Here is an 18,535-nt window from a genome sequence, read left to right as displayed (position 1 = left end):
TCCCTCAGTTGATATACTTTTCAACATGCAGACTGTTATCTTTCTTCAATTCTTAAAAAAATTTAGTAATTATTACTTTCAATACTACCTCTTTCCATTCTCTTTCTAAAACTTCCATTAGACATACACTGTAGCATCTTAATCCAGCTTTCGTGTTCCTAACTACTCTTCAAATTTTCAATGCCTAAATTTATCTCTCTAATTTGAGGTGATTTTCTTAGCTCTATCATTCTGTTCACTACAGTTCTGTTTCACTCTGTATGCAGTTTACCGTATCTATTGACATATTTCAAGTGCTATTCATTTCCAAGATTTTAAACTGGATCTTCATATCTGTCTGTTCTTAAAATCTGTACCTGCCTTGATTTAAAACCCAATAATTTTAATGGATGCTATCTTATCACTTAATTCTTTGAGTATTTAATAAGCTTAATAAGCTTATTGAGGAGTATGTACAATAACATTTCAAGTATATACAGCACAAGGAGATCTGAGAAATGTATTAATCATACTAACCACCATTCCCTTCCAGATTTATAACATTTCTGTCACTCTGTCACAATATTCCCTCATTCCACTTTACAGTTGGGAGTCTCCCGTTCCCTATGCCAGGACACCACTGATCTGATTTCTATCACTACAAACTAGGTTTGTTTGTTTTTTTTTTTAATTTTTTTTTTCAACGTTTATTTATTTTTGGGACAGAGAGAGACAAAGCATGAACGGGGGAGGGGCAGAGAGAGAGGGAGACACAGAATCGGAAGCAGGCTCCAGGCTCTGAGCCATCAGCCCAGAGCCCGACGCGGGGCTCAAACTCACGGACCGCGAGATCGTGACCTGAGCTGAAGTCGGACGCTTAACCGACTGCGCCACCCAGGCGCCCCGAAACTAGGTTTTTTTAAATTAAAGTTTATTTATTTATTTTGAGAGAGACAGAGGCAGTGTGAGTGGGGGAGGGGCAGAGAGAGAGAGGGAGGGAGAGAGAATTCCAAGCAGGCTCTGCACTGGCAGCACAGAGCCCAACACAGGGCTTCAACTCACATACGGTGAGATCATGACCTGAGCTGAAACCAAGAGTCAGATGCTTAATCAACTGAGTCACACTGGTGCCCCTATAACTTTGTATAAATAGGATCATGCAGGGTGTACTTTTCTGCGTTTAGCTTCCTTCACTCAGCAGAATTTTTTTTTTTGAGGTTCATCTATGTTGTTTTACGTGTTAGTGTTCATTACATTATATTGCTGAGAAGAATTTCATTGTAAGAATATGCTGCAATTTATCCATTCTCCTTTTGAGGAACATTTGCATTATTTATTATGAGTAAATCTGATATGGACATTTATGTATGTCTTTTTCTGGACATATATTTTTATTTCTTTCAGATAAATACATTGCAGTAGAACTGCTGGAACTTAAAAGGAGTATAATGTTTAATGTTAAGCTATTTTGCAGAGTGTGTGTGTGTATGTATACACACAACACACACACACACACATATATATGCACATACATATACACATATACATACAATTTAGCACTGCCACCAAAAATGTGTGAGCATTAAATTTTGCTCCACGTCCTGGCTAAAACTAGGCATTTAGTTTTAGTTTTAGCAGTTTTAGTGAGTGTGACATGGTGTATCATGACAGTTTAAATTGGAATTTCTCTGATGATTAGTATTAAACATCTTTCTATATGCTACTTGGACATACATCTTCTTTCATAGAGTGTTCAAGTCTTCTGCCCATTTTTAAAAACTGGTTTGTCTTCTTAATATGGAATTTTAAGTTTTGGATACAAGTCCTTTGTCAGATATATGTAGTGGTGCAAATATTTTCTCCCTGTCTGTGACCTGTCCTTTCATTTTCTTGATGGTATATTTGGAAGTTCAAAAGATTTTTAAGTTTAATGGAATCAAATTTATCCATTTTTTTAGGTTTGTGCTTCTGGTATGTCATATCTGTGTATTATCTTGCAGGTTTTCTCACAGTTTTTCCTAAAAAATTGACAGTTTTTGCTCTTACGTTTAAATTTATAATTAATTTTGAGTAAAATTTCTATATGATGTGAATTGAGTTTAACTTCATCTTTTTTGCATATGGATAGCCAATTGTCTCAGCAACATTTATAGGGAAAAAATACTCTTTTCCTATTAAATTGCTGTGGCACCTTTGTCAAAAATCAATGGACTCTACATGTAAGGGTTTATTTCTGGATTATCAGTTCTGTCCCACTGATCATTATGCCTATCCTTATGTCAGTACCACACTACTTGATTCTAGCACCATTTTAAGTTTTGAAATATGGGGCGCCTGGGTGGCGCAGTCGGTTAAGCGTCCGACTTCAGCCAGGTCACGATCTCGCGGTCCGTGAGTTCGAGCCCCGCGTCCGGCTCTGGGCTGATGGCTCAGAGCCTGGAGCCTGTTTCCGATTCTGTGTCTCCCTCTCTCTCTGCCCCTCCCCCGTTCATGCTCTGTCTCTCTCTGTCCCAAAAAAATAAATAAACGTTGAAAAAAAAAAAAAATTTAAGTTTTGAAATATGACAGTGTAAGTCCTCTAACTTTCTTCTTCTGTTTCAAAATTGTTTAGACTAATCTGGCTCCTTTATAATTCCATGTCAATCTTAGTACCAGTTTAATCAGTTTCTACAAAAAGTCATAGGGATTTTGATAGGGAACGCATTGTATGTATACATCATATACATCAATTTGGAGAGAATGTGGTCTTAATATTCAGTGTTCCAATCCATGTACCTGAATTTTATGTATTTATGTATGTGTCATTTTCTCAGCAACGTTTTGCAATTTTCACTGTACAAGTTTTGTGTTTCTTTTGTTAAGTTTATCCTTTTTGCTCTAATGTGAATTGAATTTATTTTTTACCTTCATTTTCAGATTGTCCATGTGCAAATGTGTAGAAATACAGATTTTTAAATTTAGATACAATTCATATACAATTAAATTCAGCCTTTCAAAGTGTGCAAGTCAGTACTTTGGGGTATACTTCCAATGGTCTGTGGTATATCCACAGTTGTGCAACCTTATCTTAGAACATTTCATTACCCCAAAAACAAATCCTGCCTCCATTAGCAATCACTCTCCATTTCTCTCTCCACCCAGTCCATGGCCACAACTAACCTACTTTCTCTGTCTCTGGATTTGATCTTCTGGACCTTTCATATAAGTGGAATCATATAATATGTAGCCTTTTGTGTCTGGCTTCTTTCACTGAGCCTGTTTTTAAGGTTCATCCACAGTGTAGCATGTATTAGTACTTCTTTGCTTTCTATGGCTGGATAATATTCTATTATGGAAATATACCACATTTATAATTGATTTTTATAAACTGACCTCATATACTGTGACCTTTCTTAACTTATTTCTTTGTTCTAGCAGACTTGGGAGGGGGGCCAGAGGGAGTGTGAACTCTAGGATTTTCTACATGTCATCTGCGAATGGAGATAGTTTTATTTAGTCCTTTCCGATATGGATGCCTTTCATTTCTTTATATTGTCTTACTGCACTGATAAACCTCCAGACAATGCTGAATAAAAGTGGCAAGTGGAACTGAGTATTACCCAAAGAATATGAAAACACTAATTCAAAAAGATAATATGCACCCTTATGTTTACTGCAGCATTAATTACAATAGCCAAGACATCAAAGCAATCCGTGTGGCCACTGATAGATGAATGGATAAAGATGTTTGTGTGTGTACATATACATATACATATACATGTACATATGTGTATATATATATATATACACACACACATATATATATCCAACACATACACAATGAAATATTATTTAGCCATAAAAGAGAATGAAATCTTGCCATTTTCAAGAATATGGATGGATCTAGAGAGTATAATGCTAAGTGAAATAAGTCAGAGAAAGACAAATACCATGATTTCACTCATATGTGGAATTTAAACAAATGAACAAGGAAAAAAAGAGACAAACCAAGAAACAGACTCTTAAACAAACTGATGGTTTCCAGAGGGGAGGTGGGCAGGAAGGTGGATGAAATAGGTGAAGGAGATTAAGAGTACACTTATGTTGCGGCACCTGTATGTTGCTTATTACATTTCCTTAACCTTTTAGTTTCTGAAGGATCAATAATTATGACCCCCTCATTCATTTCTAATCTTATTAATTGTGTCTTTTTTCTTGAGAAGACACAGTTGGTTGAGTGTCCGACTTCAGCTCCGGTCATGATCTCGCAGTCTGTGAGTTCAAGCCCCACGCTGGGCTCTGTGCTGACATCTCCGAGCCTGAAATCTGCTTCAGATTCTGTGTCTCCCTCTCTCTCTGCCCTTCCCCCACTTGCACTCACACACTCTCTCTCTCTCAAAAATAAACAAACATCAAAAATAAATAAATAAAAAGAGTGCACTTATGATGAGCACTGAATAATGTAGAGAATTGTTGAATCACTATATTTACACCTGAAACTAATATAACACTGTATGTTAACTATACTGAAATTAAAATAAAAATTAAGTTAAAAAGTGGTGTATGGATGTCCTTACCTTGTTCCTAATCTTAAGAGGAAAATATTCAGTCTTTTCCCAAAACATACAATGTCAGCTGTTAAGTTTTTTTTAGATGCCCTTTGTCAGGTTGATGAAGTTCCTTTTCATTTCTAGTTTGTTGGGAGTTTTTATCATGAATGGATGTTGGATTTTGTCAAATGCTATTTCTGTGCCTACTGAGATAATGTCATTTCTGTCCTTTATTCCATTACTATGATGTATTAATTTTCTTTTTTTTTTTTTTTTTTTAATTTTTTTTTTTCAACGTTTATTTATTTTTGGGACAGAGAGAGACAAAGCATGAACGGGGGAGGGGCAGAGAGAGAGGGAGACACAGAATCGGAAACAGGCTCCAGGCTCTGAGCCATCAGCCCAGAGCCCGACGCGGGGCTCGAACTCACGGACCGCGAGATCGTGACCTGGCTGAAGTCGGACGCTTAACCGACTGCGCCACCCAGGCGCCCCTGATGTATTAATTTTCTAATGTTTAACAAGCTGTGCATTTCTGGAATAAATCCCACTTAGGGCAAATAATCCCTTTATGGTGCTAGAGTTGGTTTGCTAATAATTTAAAGTTCTTGTGTCTAATTTTAAGAAGGATATTAATTTGTAGTTTTCTCTTCTTGTGATGTCTTTGTCTGATTTTAGTATCAGGGTAATAATGGCCTTATAGAATGAATTAGGAACTGTTCTCTCTTTTCTGAAAGATTGGTATCTTTCTTCTTTAAATATTTAAGTGTATATAGAAATACAACTGATTTTTTATATTGATCTTATATCTTGTGGCCTTGTTAAACTCTATTAGTTCTTTTTTTGTTGTTTATTTTAGAGAAACAGAGAGAGGGCACAGCAGGGGAAAGGGGCAAAGAGACAGAGAGAGAGACAGAGAGAGAGAGAGAGAGAGAGGATCTTAAGCAGGCTCCATGCTCAATGTGGAGCCTAATGTGGGGCTCGATCCCATGGCCCTAGGATCATGACCTGAGCCGAAATCAAGAGTCAGATGCTCAACTGATTAAGTCACCCAGGTGCCCCTAAACTCTATTAGTTCTAATAGGGTTTTTGTTTGTTTGTTTTGCAGATTCTATAGAATTTTTTGCATACAAAATTCTTTTTTTATGGTAACTTTGGCTTTGGTAGCAGGGTAATAATGGCTTCATGGGATGAGTTAGGAAGTGTTCCTCTGTTTTCTAAAGAGTTTATGATAGTTATTTATTCTTCTAAATATTTGGTAGAATTTGCCAATGAAGCCATTTTTGCCTGTTTTTTTTTCTTTGTAGGAAGATATTTTACTAATTTCTTTAATTATTATAGATCTATGTGGATTTTTTAAAAATCCATTTGGCAATTGTGTCTTTTTAGAAATTTGTCAATTATATCTAAATTATCTAACTTCTTGGCATGAAGTTGCTTATTACATTCCCTTAACCTTTTAGTTTCTGAAGGATCAATAATTATGACCCCCTCATTCATTTCTAATCTTGTTAATTGTATCTTTTTTCTTGGGAAGACTTGTCAATTTTGTTGAATTTTTTTAAAGAACCAACCTTTGACTTTATTTATTTGTCTCTATTGTTTTTGTTTTCTATTTCATTAATTTCTACTCTCATCTGTATTATTTCTTTCCTTCTGCTTGCTTTTGATTTAATTTACTCTTTTTTAGTTTCTAAAGGTAGAAGCTTATGTTATGGATTTGAGACCCTCTTTTTTTTCTGTAGACTTTTTCTATTTTTAAAATTATATTATGCATTATATTAGTTTCAGGTGTAATGATTCAATATTTATATTGTGAAATGGTATATTATGAAATGTACATATGTGAAATGATATATTGTGAAATGATTGCAGTAAGTCTAGTTAATATATGTCACCATACATAGTTACAGAACTTTTTTTCTTGAACTTTTAAGATCTCCTCTCTTAGCAACTTTCAAATATGCAACACAGTATTATTAACTATAGTCACCATGCTGTACATTACATGTACATAACTGGAAGTTTTAAATTTTTGACTCCCTTTGCCCACTTTACCTACCCCCCAACTCCCACCTCTGGCAACCACCAATCTGTTCTCTGTGTCTGAGTTTGATTTTTTCCCCTACAGTATTTAAAGCTATTAATTTTCCTCTAAACACCACTTGAGCTATGTTCTACAAATTTTGATATTTTGCTTTTCCCTTTTCATTCAATTCAAAATATTTCCTAATTTCCCTTGTAGATTTCTTCTTCGACCCATCAGTTAATTAAAAGAAAACAGTTTAATTTCCAAATCTTTGGGGATATCCCAAATTTCTACTTAATTCCAGCATGGTTGGAGAACAAACCTTGTATAGTTTCAGTCCTTGTATTAGTCCTTGTTTTAGATACAAAAGAATATATATTCTGCTGTCTTTGTGTGGAATGTTAGGTCAAGTTGGTTAATAGTGTTATTCAACTCTTCAATATGTTTGCTGATTTCCTGTCTACTTGTTCTCTTTTTAATTTTTTTTCATGTTTATTTTTGAGAGCGAGAGACAGAGCATGAGTGGGGGAGGGGCAGAGAGCGAGGGACACACAGAATCCAGAGCAGGCTCCATGCTCTGAGCTGTCAGCACAGAGCCCAACGTGGGGCTTGAACTCACGAACCATGAGATCATGACCTGAGCCAAAGTTGGACGTTTAACCGACTGAGCCACTCAGGCACCCCTTTGTCTAGTTGTTCTACCAAGTATTGGGATTGGGGTATTGAAGTCTCTGGGTATAATTATTGTGTTGTCTGTTTCTCCTTCACTTCTGTCAAATTTTACTTCATGTACTTTAAGGTGCTTTAAGGCTTGTACTTAGATGTGTATATATTTGTACAAGCCTTTTTTTTTTTAATGTTTGTTTTTATTTTTGAGAGAGACAGAGCATGAGTGGGGAGGGGTAGAGATAGAGGGATACACAGAATCCGAAATAGGCTCCAGGCTCTGAGCTGTTAGCACAGAGCCCAATGCGGAGCTCGAACTCACAAACAGTGAGATCATGACCTGAGCCGAAGTCAGACACTCAACTAACTGAGCCACCCAGGCGCCACTGGCTTTTTTTTTTTTAATGTTTATTTATTTTGAGACAGAGTGAGTATAAGCAGGGGAAGAGCAGGGGGAGGGCAGATCTCATGAACCATGAGATCATGACCTGAGCTGAAATCAAGAGTCAGATGCTTAACTGACTGAGCCAGGTGCCTCGAATTGGTCTTTTATCATTATGAAATGTCTCTTTTTGTTTCTAGTAGTATTGTCTTTATTTTGTCTGCCTTGACTTTTTTTTTTTTTTTAACGTTTATTTATTTTTGAGACAGAGAGAGACAGAGCATGAATGGGGGAAGGGCAGAGAGAGAGGGAGACACAGAATCGGAAGCAGGCTCCAGGCTCTGAGCCATCAGCCCAGAGCCCGACGCGGGGCTCAAACTCACGGACCGCCAGATCGTGACCTGAGCTGAAGTCGGACGCTTAACCGACTGAGCCACCCAGGCGCCCCTGTCTGCCTTGACTTTTAATTTCTGTGCCCTTTCATTATTTCCTCTGCATTTGCATGCTGCATGGATATGTGGAGAGTTTATCAGTGCCTATGAATATCTTATTTCCCGGATTTCCTTGATAAGTTTCTGGATAGTCTACTTTTTTGCCCTAACCAGTACTAAATCCACAGACTATCTGAGCCACTATTTGCCTTGTTTGTATGCCACTGAGTTTGCTACTGTTACTGATGATGCCATTGGGGTATCAGTTTGTGTCCGGTTCCACTCCAAACTACTGACCCCTCTGGTGGTGAAGCTGCTAGTTGTCACAGCTTGCCTCTTTGTAAGTAGAACACATTCTCACTGTTCTTAACTCATGGTTCTAATGATTTTCATGAATAACTGCTTCTCTGTTAAGTTCAATTAACAGAGAATTTGGTCAATTTCAGGGCTCTGAAATGGTCGCTTGTGACTTTTTATTGTTGCTTTTGGGGAAAAAGACTTGTCAAGGTATTCACTCTGCCATACTAGAAGTCCTAACTCATAATTTTCTTTTGTGATATGTTTTTCTCAGGTTTGGGCATCAATATATTATGATGGCTTCATAAAGTGCATTAAAAATGCTCCTGTTTTTTGGAAAAAGCTTGTGTGACTTTTATTTCTTCCACAAAAAAATGTATGATAGATTCAGTAGTGAAACCATGTAGGCGTAAAGCTTTCTCTGAGAGTTGTTTGATTCAGTTTCTTTAAGAATTCTACAAGTATTCAGTTTTGAGGAATTTGTCCATTTTATATAAGTTGCAGAATTTATTGGCATAAAACTGTTCCTATTCTTTTAACGTCTGTAGGGTTTGAGGTGATGTTTACTCTTTCATTCATGATATTTGTAATCTGTGTTTCCTTGCTTTTTCTTGACTAGTATCACCAGAGGGCTTATTATTAATCTTTTCAAAGGATCAACTCTTGGACTTGTTCATTTTCTCTTTTATTTATCTGTTTTCCTTTTCACTGATTTTTGCTCTTCATTATTTCTTTCATTCTTCTTTCCTACCATTTTAAGCTAGAAACTTCAATTATTCATTTCAAAGCTGTATTCTTTTCTAAAATAGGTATTTTAAAATTTTTTTTAAATTTTTTAATGTCTTTATTATTTTATCTTAGAGAGAGCATGAGTGAAGGAAGGGCAGAGAGAGGGAGACAGAGAATCTGAAGCAGGCTCCAGGCTCTGAGACCGACACGGGGCTTGAAGTCATGAGCAGTGAGATCATGACTTCAGCCAAAGTTGGATGCTCAACTGACTGAGCCACCCAGGCCCCCCCTAAAAATTTTTTTTAATGTTTATTTGTTTTTGAGAGAGAGAGAGAGACAGAGTGTGAGCGGGGAAGGGGCAGAGAGAGACAGGGAGACACAAAATCTGAAGCAGGGTCCAGGCTCTGAGCTGTCAGCACAAAGCCCAATGCGGGGCTTGAACTCATGAACTGTGAGATCATGACCTGAGCCAAAGTCAGATGCTCAACTGACTGAGCCACCCAGGTGCCCCAGGACTGATGTTCTTGTAAGGACATGCCAGAGGTCTCTCCATCTGTGAGCATGCCCAGAAGAAAGGCCATATGAGGACACAGTATGCTAGAAAGAGAAGCTTCGCCAGAAACCAACTCAGACGGCACCTTGCTTTTAGACTTCCAGCCTCCAGAACTGTGAGAAAATAAATATCTGTTGCTTAAGCCACATAGTCTGTGGTGTCTTGTTATGGCAGCCTGGGCTAAGACAAACTGCCTCTTTTATTGCTAGGGAATAGTCCTCTTTCATAGGGCAAACTCAGTGTTTTCAAGTTTAGTTTGTCTCATATTATAACCATGTCAGCCTACTGTGTTCATGGTATATCCTTCTCTGTCCTTTAAATTTCAACCTAATGTGCCTTTATATTTACAGTGCATTTCTTCCATATAGTATAAGTTGAGTTTTGCTTTTTATCCATTCTGACAATCTCTGCATTTTAATTGGAGTGTTTAATCCATTTACATTTGTTTTAATTGTTGACAAAACTGGGTTAAATGTACCATCTTGCTACTTCTTTTCCATTTGTCCCTTCTGTTTTTTGGTCCTCTCTTGTTCCTTTCTTTTTTTTTTTTTTTTCCCTGACTTATTTGATCAACAAATCAAGTATTTCTTAGTTTTCCATTTTATTTCCCCACTTGGCATAACTTATTCTTATAATTTTTAATGCCTGCTCTAGAGCGAATAATATGCATTCATAACATATTGAAGTCTAGTTAGAGTCAGTATTTTACCACTTCATACTTTCTTCTTCACACTTCCCATTTCTCTCTTGATACCTGACACTTCACAAATATAACAGCCTTATAACAGAATAATTCCATTTACAACCACCCATCCTTTGAACTGTATTTGTCTCATCTTTCACTTCTATAGGTATAAACTCTATCTTGCATAAAGAAGAAATCACCAGGGGTGCCTGGGTGGCGCAGTCGGTTAGGCGTCCGACTTCAGCCAGGTCACGATCTCTTGGTCCATGAGTTCGAGCCCCGCGTCAGGCTCTGGGCTGATGGCTCAGAGCCTGGAGCCTGTTTCCGATTCTGTGTCTCCCTCTCTCTCTGCCCCTCCCCCGTTCATGCTCTGTCTCTCTCTGTCCCCAAAATAAATAAACGTTGAAAAAAAAATTTAAAAAAAAAAAAAAAAAAGAAATCACCAAAAAATATAGACTTTTGTATTTACCCACTTATTTATAATTTCTGGTGCTCTTTATCTCCCCCTGACCTGCATATTCCAGCTACTTCATCTTCCATGAACTCTGATCTCTGTTCCTCAGCACAATAGGACCACCATGCCTTGTTTGGACTCTGGCTCACAAATCCACAGTCAGAAAGTTATCCCCAGTCAGGAACCAGGGTAAACAGGGGCTCACCTTATGAGTTTCCTTTCTCAGGGACTGTAAATATATACTGCCTGTTATTCAGTGCCTTAGAGACACCCAGCATGGAGTTTCAAAGTCAGAACAGAATAAGGAAAGCATCAACCTGGGAGAGCAGCCTGGTATATGAAATTGGAACCCACGCAGAGTAATGAGGGCGTCTGTGTAGGAAGATGGTCTGTTGTATGGAAGGAGACCAAGAGGGGTGAAGAGAACATCTAAGCAATTTTCCTGACCCTGGGCAATGCAATAGGGTTTTCTAGTTATTTTGGCAGTATAACAAGTACTCCCAAACTTACTGACTTAAAACAGCAACAATCATGTATTATCTCTCCAGGTTTATATAGGTCAGGAATTTTTAATCACAGCAGGAATAGCTTATCTCTTCTCCACAACATCTGAGATAAAGCTCTTAAAAACATCTTGAAAAACATGAAGGCTTGGACCTGAATTCATTTGAATGGTCATTCACTCAAATCTCTGACAGTTGATGCTGGCTTTCAGCTGGGGGCTTCAGTTCATTTCCACATGGGTTTTTCCATGTGGTCTGAACTTCATCACAACACGGTGGCTGCAATCCAAGGTCAAGTATCCAGAGAGAGAGAAAAAGAGGCAGGCAGAAGCTGTGTTACTTTCTAACCTAGAAAATCATGCAGCATCACATTCACTGCATGCTAATGACTGAGACAAATGATCCATTCAGATTCAAGAGGAAAGAACATATACCCTATCTCTCAATGGAGGAGTATCAATATCTTGTAAGAAGAGCATCATGTGAGATGGGATATATACTGGCATTTCTTTTGAAAATACAGTGCCACAGTGGGTGTTTTCAGGCGGGGGAGCAGGTTGTTTCTGGGTGTTGGAGCACAAGTAAGATGAAGAGGATGTCCATGTGGGGAGTAGCCAGCTTGTAATGTTGGAACCAGAATGGAGAAGAAAGCTACTATGTTGGGAGCAGGCAGCCTCACACAGGGTGACAGTCCAAGCAGGATGAAGAAGGTGTCTGTATAGAAGTCAGGACTACACTGGGTGTCTGACTCTGAGCAGGGTGAAAAGAGCACCAAATGGGTAAAAGGATGCAGGGGGTAGTGACCCAGTATAGGTTGTTGAAACATCTGTGAAGTAAGAAGGGTATTTGCAGAGGTTAGGAGGCAGTAGAATTAATAGGAAACTGGTTACATTCAGGGGGATTTATCAAGTAAATTACCTACTCTGACATACATGTGATACCTGCAATGAAATGTTTGTGTAATATAAGGAAAATATCAACATTATTTATATCCTAACTAGAAACCTTGAAAAAGCATGATCATAACAATGAATGTCAATGATAAATGTATTCTTCAAAAAATTAAAATGGTTTTAATTCAACTCCTAGGTATATACCTAAGAATATTCAAAAACATATGTCTACAGAAAAACGTTCACACAAATATTCATAGTAGCATTATTCAAAATAGCCAAAAAAACAAAATAACCTAAATGTCCATCAACTGATGAACAGATGAACAAAATTTTGGAATTTTTTGTAATTATATTCATCAACAAAAAAGAAGTACTGACACATGCTAAAACATGGATAAATCTTGAAAATATATGAAGTGAAATAAGCCAGACACAAAAGGTCACATATTATATGATTCATTTATATGAAATGTCAGAATAGGCAAATCCATACAGACAGAAAGCAGATTGGTGGTCCACAGCGGGTTGGGGGACTGGAGGGTTGGAAAGGGACAGCTAATGCATATGGGACTTCTTTTGGGGGTGATAAAAATGTCCCGAAATTAGACATAGTGATGGTTGCACAACTTTGTGAATATACTAAAACCACTTAACTGTTCACTTTAAAAAAGTGAATTCTGGGGCGCCTGGGTGGCTCAGTTGGTTGAGCGTCTGACTTCGGCTCAGGTCATGATCTCACAGTTTGTGAGTTCGAGCCCCGCGTCGGGCTCTTTGCTCACAGCTCAGAGCCTGGAGCCTGCTTCCAATTCTGTGTCTCCCTCTCTCTCTCTGCACCATCCCCACTCATGCTGTCTCTCTCTGCCTTAAAAATAAATAAAATATTTAAAAAAAAAAAGTGAATTCTATGTTATGTGAATATCACAGTTAAAAATAATAATAATAAATCCAGTGAAAGTTTAACCTAGTATTAAATAAATGAGAAATCTATTAAAACATATAATAACATGTTAGAAGTTTTAAAAACATGACAAAGAATATAAATTTTTGCCAGAAGCCAACATTATCCTACAACTCAGTTCCCTTAAAAACAGGGACTGTACCTTTACACACCAGCAATAAATAGATTAAAAATGTAATTTTTAGGGGCGCCTGGGTGGCTCAGTCGTTTAAGCATCCAACTTTGGGTGAAGTCATGATCTCACAGTTTGTGGGTTCGAGCCCCGCATCAGGCCCTGTGCTGACAGCTCAGAGCCTGGAGCCTGCTTCAGATTCTATGTCTCCCTCTCACTTCTCTCCCCTGCTTGTGCTGTCTCTAAGATAAATAAATGTTAAAAAAAATTTTTTAATGTAATTTTTATATTATACCATACAAGGTACCTAGAAATAAATATTCAACAAGTGGAACTTTATGGATAAAATTATAATAATTTATTAAAATATATTTTAAAAATTAATACTAAATGAAAAGATTTATGGGGTGCCTGGCTGGCTCAGTCGTTAGAGTATAAGACTCTTGATTTGGGGGTTGTGAGTTCAAGCCCTGTGTTGGGTGTAGAGATTACTTAAATAAATAAGCTTTAAAAAACGCAAAGATTTATATATCAAATTCATGAATAGAAGAACTCAGTATCCTTAAGATAGCAATCCTCCCCAAGTTGACCCATACAATTTAACAAACAGATTCTAACATATATGTAAAGGATTGGCCAAGAGAATTATGAACAATGCCGTAAGAATTCCCTACCAGATATTATGGATTAGAAATAAATAAGTCAATCTCATCTCAACACCCATTAAATAATGACTGAATAACATTTTGGGTAGATATCTTTAGTCCTTTTTTCTAATATATGTATAAACAAAAATATATGTAAACTCAAATTAGAACCACACTATACATACTATTTTTAATCTGCTTTTTTCATTTAACAATATATCATAATCATTTTCCCAGTCTATAATAGCTTAATAATCAACTTCTAAGAACAATTTAAACAACAAGGTAACATTAGTGGTGGAGAGACACATTAGTGTACTGCACACAGCAAAAGGAGTAGATCCAGGGCCCAGATCCATATTAATATGCAACTGTTTAAGTCAAACACTAAGTACCTAAAAGGATTAACTACTATATCCATAAAAGCAAAGCAAATACTGAAAGAGGGTAAAAACTGATGAGAAATATTAAAATGTAAAGAAACCATGAAGGAGAGTAAAGGAATGAAATATACTGACAAAACTGATAAATCCTAACTCCCAGAATAGTCTGCCAAGAACCCCATCAGACCAATAACCAACAACTCACACCATATCCCCAGGAGAAGTCCGAGCTGCCTTCAGTGGAGATCCCTGTGCCTGTATAACTTGGAAAAGCAGATCTTGAATTCCCAGTGTCAGCTGATGTAAAAGGTGATTCTTGTGTGATGTCAGACTCACTAAATGCCCAATTTGGAAGGAAGAGAGAAAAAAGAGAAATGCTTATATTTCCTCAAGTTTCTGTAGCATTAACTATTCAGCAATTTACTAGATGACAAGCATATACACAAATATATCTATCCACAGGAGAAAAATAAATGAAGAACTTATCAATTAAGCATCATGGAAAAATCCTACCTAATTCCTGCAGAATTGATGACAGTGATTCTAAATAATTCTAGTCGTAGTTTACAATAAATATTTTTTAATATAATTTATTGTCAAATTGGCTTATATACAACACCCAGTGCTCATCCCAACAGGTGCCCTCCTCTTTCCCCTCTTTCCCCAGTCTCCCCCACCCCCATCAACCCTCAGTTTGTTCTCTATATTTAAGAGTCTCTTATAGTTTGCCTCCCTCCCTCTCTGTTCATAACTATTTTTTTCCCCTTCCCTTCCCCCATGGTCTTCTGTTAAGTTTCTCAAGATCTACATATGAGTGAAAATATGATATCTGTCTTTCTCTCACAGACTTATTTCACTCAGCATAACACCCTCCAGTTCCATCCACGTTGCTGCAAATGGCATGATTTTATTCTTTCTCACTGCCAAGTAGTATTCTATTGCATATATAAACCACATATTCCTTTTTTTATTAAAAGATTTTTTTTAATGTTTTATTTATTTTTGACAGAGAGACAGAGCATGGGTGGGGGAGGGGCAGAGAGAGAGGGAGACACAGAATCCGAAGCAGGCTCCAGGCTCTGAGCTGTCAGCACAGAGCCCGACGGGGGGCTCAAACTCACAGGCCGCGAGATCATGACCTGAGCCAAAGTCGGACGCTCAACCGACTGAGCCACCCAGGCACATCAAACCACATTTTGTTTATACATTCATCAATTGATGGACATTTAGGCTCTTTCCATACTTTGGCTATTGTTGAAAGTGCTGCTATAAACATAGGGGACATGTGCCCTTATGCATCAGCACTCCTGTATCCCTTGAGTAAATTCCTAGCAGTGCTATTGCTGGGTCATAGGGTAGTTCTATTTTTAACTTTTTGAGGAACCTCCACACTGTTTTCCAGAGTGGCTACACCAGTTTGCATTCCCACCAACAGTGCAAGAGGGTTCCCATTTCTCCACATCCTTGCCAGCATCTGTAGTTTTCATTTTAGCCACTCTGACCAGTGTGAGGTGGTATCTCAGTGTGGCTTTGATTACAACATATACTTTAACATTCTACTTATAACATCTACCCGTGAAAACTAAAAACATTTCAGAAATATGAAAGTAATATCTGGACTTGTGTGGCACTTTTACAGTTTACCAAGCACTTTTATAGATATAATCCCATTTATTCCTCCCAACAACTTGGTGATGTAGAAGTCAACACCATTTTAAAGACAATCTATTGAGTTCTAGGTTTTGAAATTAGTTTTTATGATTATAATTTTTCTATGATACCACATTGCTTCTCAGAACCCTCTTTGAAGTTACAGAATGATAACTGCAGCTAATACTCATCATATGCCAATTATTGTGCCAAGTTTTACATACTTTATCTCATTTATATTTACAACACTCTTTAAGAGATACTATTATCTGGTAAGTAACTTGCCTAGTGTTACTCAGCTAATAAGTGGCAGAACCAGGATTAAAAATCAGATGTTAGACTCCTCCTGAGTCTTGTCTTTTAACTATGTAATAATACTACTTTAAGGGTTATAAGTATGATGTTTTCATTAGCTGTTCCAGAATAAAAGTTGAATGGTACTGAAAATGCGATAAAAGTCCTTGTTTTGTTTCATTAGTTCAAGATTAGATAACAAGCCCAAGCCAACACACACACACACACACACACACACACACACACACACACAAAACACTTTTGCCATTATCCAGTGTAATAAGCAAACAAGTACAATTTGTGTTGTTACCTTTGGGAACTCGTATCTTTTTCATGGCTGTCATTGGTAGAAGAAATTTCATCCAGCTGCTCTGGAAGGGGATGATGATTAATAGCATGTTTTGTTATTCCTTTCCTGTGAAAGATTTTTTAAAAAGTTATATTTCCTGTAAAGAAAAAAACATACTTTCAGCAGCTTAACCTACAAGTTAATCACCTACTTCCTGCTGCTCTGGGACTGCACTGTCCAATACAGAAGCCACTAGCAATTAGCAGCTAAAGTGTGGTTAATTGGTGTGATGAGCATCATTGGATGTTGTATGGAAGTACTGAGTCACTATACTGGACACCTCAAACTAGTATCAGACTGTATGTTAACTGGAATTCAAACAAAAACTTTAAAATTTGGTTAGTCAAAAATGGGATGTGCTTTAAGTTTATAACACACAGGATTTTGAAGGCTTAGTATGACAAGAACGTGTAATGGATCATTGATAGTTTTATCTTGATGACATATTAAAATGATAATATTTTGGATATACTAGATTAAAAAATATATTCTTAAAATTAATTTCACTTCAAATTTAAAATATAATAAGTTATAATCACATACCTATTAGAATAGCTAAAACAAAATATGGTAATAACACCAAATGCAGGCGAGGATGTGAAACCAGATATCTCATGCTCTCCTGGTGGAAATATAAATTGGTACAGCCACTCTGGAATAGTCTCACAGCTTCTAATAAAACTAAACACATGCATTTACCATAAGACCTAGCCATTCACTCTTGAGGACTGATCTCAGAGAAATGAAAACTTACGTTCACACAAAAATCTGTACACAAATGTTTGCAGCAGTTTTATTTATAATTGAAAAAAAATTGGAAACTGAAATGTCCTTTGATGGGTGAACGGTTAAACTCTGATATATCCACATGATGAATAAGATTGAGCAATAAAAAGGAGCGAACTATTGATACATGGAACAACTTGGATGGATTTCAAGGGCATCATGCCTGGTGAAAAAAGCAATCTCAAACGGTTACATACTATATGATTCCATTGATATAATGTTTACAAATGACAAAACTATAGAGGTAGAGAAAAGATTAGTGGTTACCAGAAGATGGAGAAGGGAGTGGAAGTGACTATAAAGGGGTACACAAGGACATTCCTTGGTGGTGATAAAAAAGCCATCTTGATTGTACTGGTGGTTACACAGTTCTATAAATGAGACCAAACTGCACAGAAGTCTATATACACATACACAAAACAGTGGATATAAAAACTGATATAAAAACTGATTTAACAGTATTGTACCAATATCAGTCTCTTGGCTTTGACACTATACTAGCTACATAAGTTGTCATCTTTGGGGGAAACTGGGTGAAGGGTTCATGGGACTCTATGTACTATTTTTGTAACTAACAGTGAGTCTATAATTAGTTCAAAATAAAAAGGCAAAAAATTAATTTTATCACTTTCTATTCTTTTAATGTGACTATCTGAAAATTAAAAATTATATATGTGGCTTATATTATATTTCTATTGGACAGTGCTGCTCTAGGGAATTCAACATGTACATTAGAATAAACTAAGGGGTTAATTATTTTATGTTCAAGTCTTAATCATCCATAGTAGACTTTCCTCCCCCACAAAATTCTGTAATAAATTAAGTTTAGGAAACATGATAGTCTAAACAAAGTACACAGGCTTCTTTATAAAAGGTCTTCTCAGGGTCTTTAATATGCCAATGTATATTATAAATCTCTAATATTCTTATTTCACAGAAAGGAAAGTGAAGCACAGAGAGACTAAGTAACCTGCTTAAGGTCATATGTCTAGGAAGTGATGGAGCCAGGATTCAAATCCAAGTACTCTGGCTCTGAGGCTTCTCAGAGCAAATGAATAATTTGAGAGTTTATTGAATTAGACCATTTTCATATATAAAGATAAAGCTAAGGGCCCCAGCAGCAGAGCTTGTACTTTAAATTATTTCTCAAATGGTAGGGATGGACAGATGATTAAGAGACAGATGAAAAGATGCTCAACATCACTCATCATCAGAGAAATACA

General features: G+C 36.9%; 1 protein-coding gene across 6 annotated transcripts in view; it reads right to left on the bottom strand.

The window, feature by feature from the left end:
• The window catches only part of FAM149B1 (family with sequence similarity 149 member B1), an 87,473-nt gene that overhangs the window by 64,924 nt on the left and 4,014 nt on the right, over window positions 1-18,535 (bottom strand). For 5 of the 6 annotated variants that reach the window (XM_045439559.1, XM_045439561.1, XM_045439557.1 and 2 more), the window contains exons 2-3: window positions 16,488-16,592; window positions 14,439-14,568 (exon numbers count right to left, since the gene is read on the bottom strand). In XM_045439559.1, coding sequence (XP_045295515.1) covers window positions 14,439-14,568; window positions 16,488-16,592 — 235 coding nt within the window. Of the gene's footprint in view, window positions 1-14,438; window positions 14,569-16,487; window positions 16,624-18,535 lie in introns of all 6 variants that reach the window. The other variant, XM_045439560.1, reaches the window with a different exon arrangement.

This window comes from Leopardus geoffroyi, chromosome D2, assembly GCF_018350155.1.
Source record: "Leopardus geoffroyi isolate Oge1 chromosome D2, O.geoffroyi_Oge1_pat1.0, whole genome shotgun sequence".
In the NCBI taxonomy this organism is placed as follows: Eukaryota; Metazoa; Chordata; class Mammalia; order Carnivora; family Felidae; genus Leopardus; species Leopardus geoffroyi.
Note: the sequence above shows the minus strand (reverse complement) of the source record. Positions and strands in the feature narration are given on the sequence as shown.